Source organism: Medicago sativa, chromosome 4 (genome assembly GCF_051527215.1).
Source record: "Medicago sativa cultivar Bolivia chromosome 4, Bolivia_mono, whole genome shotgun sequence".
Classification (NCBI taxonomy): Eukaryota; Viridiplantae; Streptophyta; class Magnoliopsida; order Fabales; family Fabaceae; genus Medicago; species Medicago sativa.
In genome coordinates this window covers 15,877,176-15,884,704 of record NC_140752.1, presented here as the reverse complement: position 1 = coordinate 15,884,704, position 7,529 = coordinate 15,877,176, and the positions used below count along the sequence as shown (strand labels likewise).

General features: G+C 35.5%; 1 protein-coding gene across 1 annotated transcript; it reads left to right on the top strand.

Annotated features, from left to right (window-relative positions):
* The first annotated feature begins 4,006 nt into the window (after positions 1 to 4,006).
* Positions 4,007 to 5,311, top strand: LOC146926713 (uncharacterized protein At4g02000-like). The gene is made up of 2 exons (XM_085706953.1): positions 4,007 to 5,209; positions 5,291 to 5,311. The coding sequence occupies exons 1-2, from the start codon at positions 4,007 to 4,009 to the stop codon at positions 5,309 to 5,311; spliced, it is 1,224 nt and encodes a 407-aa protein (XP_085563079.1).
* The last annotated feature ends 2,218 nt before the right edge of the window (positions 5,312 to 7,529 follow it).

Below are 7,529 nucleotides of genomic sequence, written 5' to 3'. Positions count from 1 at the left end.
GCTGCCTGATTTATATCATTTTGACTTTCAGCTTCAACATATATAAATCATTTCACATGATCTACAGCAAAGACAAATATTAACTGCAATTTAGTATCCAGTTCTTTCAGGCGAACAAACTTCTGCATCAGATAGATAGCTGAAAGTCTCTCTACCTAATTTATATCATTTTGTGTTTTAGATTCAACGTATATAAATCTTTTAACATTATCTACAGCAAAGGCTAGGGATGTCAATGGATACCCATGGGTACGGATAATATGATACCCGTCCCCGCCCCGTTGGATAAGTATGATACCCGTGCCCGCCCCGTATCCTCGTGGGTACTCACTATACGGGTATCCGTGGGTATTGAGGTATCCATGGGTACCCATGGAGTTTTGAATTTATTTATTTTTTGGTACAAATAATAACTTTTTTTAATTACCAAAAAACTTCAACTTTTAAACATCCATACATAATCCACTCAAAATTTCATAAATCATACATAATTCATAGAAAATTCATGATTCTTATATAATCTATATGTTTTATGATGTGAATGAAGTGGAAACGGTGAACTTAATAAGATGAATTAAAAAAATTTAAAATAAAAATAGGTTATTATTGAGGATTTTTAGGTGGGGGGTAAAATTTTCTTCAATAAGGTACCAACTTTAAGTAATAAGATATGATATATAAAGATATATTAGTAATTTACTTAATTTATTATCGGGTATGGGTACCCGTAGGTATGGATACAATCCAATCCGTGTCTGTGTCCATATAATAATGGGTAGTCAAATACCCGTTTATTATACCCGTGGATACCAGTTTAGCTACCCGCTCCATACCCGTGACGGATTTTACCCACGGGTACCCGTGGACATGGGTATTTTTGCCACCCCTAGCAAAGGCAGATATTAACTGCAATTTAGTACCACGTATATAAATCCTTTCACATGATCTACAACAAAGGTAGATAGTAACTGCAATTTAGTATCCATTCCTTTCAGGTGAACAAACTTCTGAATCAGACAGATAGTTGAATGCCTCTCTACTTGATTTATATCATTTTGCCTTTCAGTTTCAACGTATATAAATCATTTCACATGATCTACAGCAAAGGCAGATATTAACTGCAATTTAGTATCGAGTCCTTTCATGTGAATTATACGCACTTTTAAATACTTATTTTAAAGGAGAGATGTTCAAATTACGGAATATTACCATTCTTCGTAAATTTGAGAATGAAGTTCGCATAATCCAAATATTTGTGATGCATGGTTTAAGGCATGGGGTTCAGTAACATATTTTGTAAAAAAATTGTTCCGAAGGAAAAATGAACAAATTAATGAATATTGCACAAAAATTAAAAAACTTTATCAAAATATTTATGAAAGCTTTATCAAGAGCAGGAAAACATCATAAATTACATAATAGTTAAAATTATAAAAGTGAGCGCTACTGTCATAGAGTTACCAAAAAGGGATTAACACCAATATTTACATGACACAAAATGAACGAAAGAAACACAATAAACTCTTTAGCGTCTTGTGTAGGAACTTGGTTATTAATATTTTGACCGTTAAAAAATAAAAAATCTCTTCGACGTCAAAAAAGTAATATCAACTGAGCAATATTCAGTCTCTTCACATATGCTTAGTAATATTCAGTCTGGAAGATTACATTGAAAGGATAGATGGTAAAATGACGGATAATTGTGAATCATTGTAATATGTCAAAATATAAACCTTAAAAACCATGAACCATCAACTTAGTTTTAAATAGTTAAAAATAAAAAATTGTAAAATAGTTAAAAGTTTTTAAAAATATAAAAATTGGAAAATAGTTAAAAAAATTGGTGAGGTAGCACTCAACCAAGCAACACTAAAAAAATTATATGCATTAGCGTAACAAAAAAAACAGACAGACGGACATAAAATATTACTCTAAACGTTAATGTGTGTATATATTCGCGAGGTTGAAGAAAGGAGATAAAAATATTTGGGATCATTAAATGACAGCGTGAATAAAAATATTTGTGAGATTGTGATGATTAAACGATATTGAAATTAAATATATAAGTGATAAAAAGATAATAAAATTCCTTTGAAAAAAAGGTAATAAAATTAAATGGAATCTCCTTAAAAAATTAATGGAACGGTTAAAAAAAATAAAGTTAAATGGAAGAAAAAAACATATTGAAATATAATATTAAAAAATAAAGAAAAAGTTCTCGGCGTGAGTTGAAAAGAGGTAGTTTTTTAAAGTAACATTCAACAGCTTCTGATCAAAGCTCATTCCATTCAATTTTATGCGTTCAAAAAAAGTACTTTTTTTAGTAAGTACTTAATTGATATTGTATTCGGCCTAACTTCTCCTTAAAAATGTAGAGAAGTTTGAAAAAAGTCGGGTCAAACGATACCTTAATCTCCCACAACGGCAATGTAGAAGCAATTGAATTTGGGAGGAAAAATTGAAAAATAGTTAAAAATATAAAAATTGGAAAATAATTAAATGTTATTAAAAATATAAAAATAAGAAAATAATTAAAAAAATTGGATAGGGGCAAAAATGGAAATTCATAGGCCAAACCTTAAAAAAAAAAAAAAAAAAAACCACTTCCAATAATTGAATTACCAAAATGCCCCTCATAGGGGCAAATTGGTAATTTCAACGGACATTTCCTTTCTTATATATATAAGTAGATGATCCTCTAAAATTTGGTAAGTTGCTACTACGAATGTTATGGTACTGTGATAACTTCTCTTTAATCATTGTTAGATTTCTTAACCCCATGTCGTATATTCTAAATTTCATGCTTTTAAACACTTGGGAAAATGTCCAATTCAAGCATTAGGGTTTCTTACCTTCTTCTAATTCTTAAAAACCATACAAAACTTTCTTTTATTTGCATTTCTTTCATTTTTTTTTTCTTTATGTTTTCAATTAAACAAGTGATCATCATTCCATACCTTTTGGTAATAATTAACCTGTTTTTAAAAACATTAAAGTGTTAAAATTTTGTCTTTTATGCGTATGAATAATGGGAAACTAGTAAAACTTGTGATATTCTTCTAAGTTTGATGAATTAGCATGCTCTATCTTACTTTTTCAAGAATCCTTGGAAAGAAAATAAGCTCTTAAATTAATGATTCCACATGTTTTTTGTACTATAAATTATTTACTTTGTCGTTCTCTTGTCAACTAAGTATTATGAAAGTGATGTGGTTCTTGATTATCTTTCTTGGCCTAAAATCACCTAAAAAGAAAATTGAGGTTGAGCCCTAGCGTCAATCAACGGTAAAAGGCAACCAAAAAGAAATAATGAAAAATGTTCACTTAATTAAACTATAATTTGGTTAGCATGGTCTTCTATATTCATTTGATATCATTATTTGTGGTAAAAGAAATAATATTTGTGTTGCCTTTTGTTAAACAATTTTTTTAAGCATCCTTGATTCATACATATTTTCATAAGTGAAATAGTGAATTAATAAGTTTATAAACAAGATTGTGGAAGAACTTGATTTTTGAGTATAGAGATATTCTTGCATGAACTCTCACCCAACACATTATTCTTACACCCAACCAATAAAAATATGACACATGTTATTAACTTTAAAAAATGTGTGATTTTAATTAAGGAAATAGAAACATATTATATTTTGTGTCAAAAAATATTATATTGTATCATACTAAACTAGGAAAGGACGTTGTCTCCTAGGGTTTCGTTTCTCTCCAGAGTCTCTAGCCGCCACCTTCCTTGGTAGTTGCTGCATTCTGGCCCGGAATCTCTGAGTGAGAAGTTGATCCTCATCTGTTCATTGATCCTTATCGGGTATATGATCTAGATGCTTCCGTTTTGCTATATATACCGATGTCAATCCAAAGTCTGTTCCATGCTTTCCTAAATACAAACTCTAGCCGCAAGCACATAGTTTTTGAGTCTGTCTTTGTTTCCTCGTTGTTCCCTTGTATTTCCAGTCGATTTCCTTCCTGCATCCTTGTTCTAACCGATTCCATGGATCCTTCACACCTCAATATTGCTGGTTTAGCCATTGCTGAAGAGGGTTTAACCCTAAACCTAGCTACTGAGTATGAAACAAACACCATCCTTGACCACTGTTTGATTGGCCGTGTACTAGCTGACCGTGAGATTCAGGCTGCCTATTTTAGCGAGTGTATGGCTCGTGCTTGGAAGCCAGGCAAGCGTGTCTCGATCATCAAAACTGATGGTGATCGTTTCTTGTTCCAATTCCATCACAAGATGGATGATGCCCGTGTTCTTGACGAAGGTCCATGGCTTTATGACAATTTTCACATCGTCATAGATCGTATCCAACCTGGTGTTGTCCCAACTTCTATCGATCTGAATCATATGGACATATGGGTCCAGGTTCATGGTCTCCCTTTTTGCTGCAATCAACCTAATGTTGGTCAGGGTATAGGAAGTTATTTAGGTGTCCTCAAAACCTATGATGATCGTAACACAATTCATAGTACCTACATGCGATTGAAAGTCCGTATCAATGTCACTGTCCCGCTGAAAAAAGAGTGGAAAGTCCGTGTCAGTACTGGTGAATATGTTACTGTTAAATTCAAATATGAGAAACTTGGAGTTTTTTGTTACAGGTGTGGATTGCTTGGACACACAGACAAAGTACGCCCAGACTTGTTCGAGTTGGAAGCTGATGACGGAGTTCGCAATTGGGGCCCTGATATCAAACCAACTGCTACTCGTATAGGTTCTGCTGCAAATAATAAGTGGCTTCAGGACCCAATCTCATCTGTTGTGCCACGCCAGACTCCTCCTACTGCTATGTTCCCTGCTGGCCGAAACTTTTATGCAGGTGGGGCTACAAGTGCAGTGACTTTTAACGACCATATGCTTGCTGTTGATAGCCAAATTTCTGCCCTTAAAAATGATCTCCTTGCTGCTCAGAACATGGCCAAAGCGAAATATGGTGTTGGTGACAATCGCTCTTCACCAATGCAATTTTTACCTTCTGTTTCTAAAGGTATCTCGGCTTTTGCTCTCAGTCCAGGCCGCCCTTTGGTGTTCGGTCTCCCTGCTGCTCAGTTTGTAACTGTTGACTCTGAGGACGTCCAAGATGCAACTGGTTCAGAACTTAAGAAGAGAAAGAGGCTGCTGGAACTTCAGAATGGTGAAGCTACACCATTTGCTGCTGATGGGGTTACGGGAACTTTTGTAATAGGTCCAAATGTTAGTTCGGGGGGGGGGGGGGGGATACTGATATGAATGTAATCTCTAATCCATTGTTTGTTGACACTGATGTAATGGCAGGCACTGATCAGGCTTGCCTAGGTAAATGAGTTTAGTGGCATGGAATTGTCGGGGTTTAGGTAGTCCGAGTGCAATTCCGGACCTTAAGTACCTAGTCCGGCACTTCAATCCAGATCTTTTATTCCTAAGTGAGACTCTTGCTCACCGTAATAAAATTGAAGAACTCCGTTTTTTGCTTGGTTATGATTCTTGTCTCCCTATAGACCGCACCGGTAGAGGCGGGGGTCGAGCTTTATTTTGGCGCAATTCTTTCAATTGTCATCTTATTGATTTTTCTAATAATCATGTTACTATTGAGATTGTGGATTCTGTTCATGGTACTTGGAGAATGACAGGATATTATGGTTACCCCGATGGAGGTCGTAGATGTGCCGCTTGGAATTTTCTTCGCCAACTCTCTCATCAATTCGCGGGGCTGTGGTGCATATTTGGCGATTTCAACGACATCCTTGGTGCTAGTGAGAAGAGGGGGCGCAATTCTAGACCACAGTGGCTAATTAATGGGTTTCGTCAAGTGGTTATTGAGTCTAGTTTGTCAGACGTTCCGACAGAAGGCTATCCTTTCACTTGGTTCAAGAGTCTTGGCACGCCGCGAGTGGTGGAGGAGAGGTTAGATCGTGCTCTTGGTAACACTTCTTGGTTTAACTTATTTCCTAATGCAACTGTTGAGACTTTTGTTGCTTCTGCATCCGATCATTATCCTATTTTATTGAATTGCTCTCTTACATCTCGGCCTCAAGTGCATAAGGGCAATTTTCGTTATGAGAATGCGTGGCACTTGGAACCGGGGTTCAAGGACTTTGTTACTAACTCTTGGCAGGTGAATTCTATGCATACTCTTGGTCACAGATTGTCTACGTGTGCTGAAGACATATCTATTTTGCGGAAAACTCATTGTCACAAACTTAAAAAAGACATTGAAGAAGCGAATGCAGTGTTTATTATGCGGCTAGTGTCTTCAGGCGAGGACCAAGTTCAAATGTTTGAATTGAGGAAGCGAATGCAGCGTTTATATGTCAGGACGACGCTTATTGGCGGCAACGAGCGAAAATGCATTGGTATAAGGATGGGGATAGAAACACAAAATTTTTTCATGCTTCGGCGACTGCCCGTAAGAAGATAAATCGCATTCTTTCTTTAGATAATGATACAGGAAATAAAATTACAGATGAGCAAGGCATACGTGAGGTAGCGAAACACTATTTCACGAATATTTTTCAAAAGAAAGGTGGCGATTTTTCCTCTGTTATTATTGTCATCAATTCATCCATATCTGCTATTGATAATGACAAGCTCACGGCCCCCTTTACTATGGCCGAGTTTCGCACAGCTTTGTTCGCAATGCAGCCAGACAAATGTTCTGGTCCGGATGGGTGCAGTCCGGGGTTTTATCAACATTTCTGGAACTTATGTAGTGATGATATATTTAAAGAATGTTGTGCTTGGCTAGAGACAGGTCATTTTCCCCCTGATTTAAATATAACAAATATTGCTCTTATTCCGAAAGGTTCTTCGCAGGTTAGCATGAAAGACTGGCGGCCTATTGCGTTATGCAACGTGTTGTACAAAATTATCTCTAAGGTGTTAGCTAACATGTTAAAAGAAGTTTTGCCTCAGTGTATTTCTGATAATCAATCTGCTTTTGTCCCGGGGCGTTCGATATTAGACAATGTGATGGTCGCAATTGAGGTGTTACATTTTATGAAAACGAAGACACGTGGTAACGACAGGTATGTTGCTTTGAAATTGGACATTAGTAAAGCTTATGATCGAATAGATTGGGACTATCTCTGTGCTGTTTTAGTCAAAATGGGTTTTAGTAGTAAATGGATTCACTGGATGAGTATGTGTGTAGAGTCTGTCGATTATTCTGTGCTTGTTAATGGTGAACAGGTTGGGCCCATTATTCCAGGTCGCTGTAACGCCCGTCTTAATTATTTGATTATTTAAAAATATATTTATATATATGATTTAAGTGATTTTCATGATTGATATGTGTGAATTTTATGATTCATGAAGTTGAGTGGTTTATATGATTTATAAATGAATTATGTGGGGTATATGTTGTTGTGAAGTTGTTATGACTTATTTTATTATTAAATAAAATAAGATATGATAAAGAAAATAAAAATATTAGAATTTGGGCTGTGTTGTGAGATGAGTAATTTAGTAGTGAGAAGAGTAAAAAGGAGAGATAAATAGACAGACATAAGTTAGAAGAACAGTACGTACGTTTTTG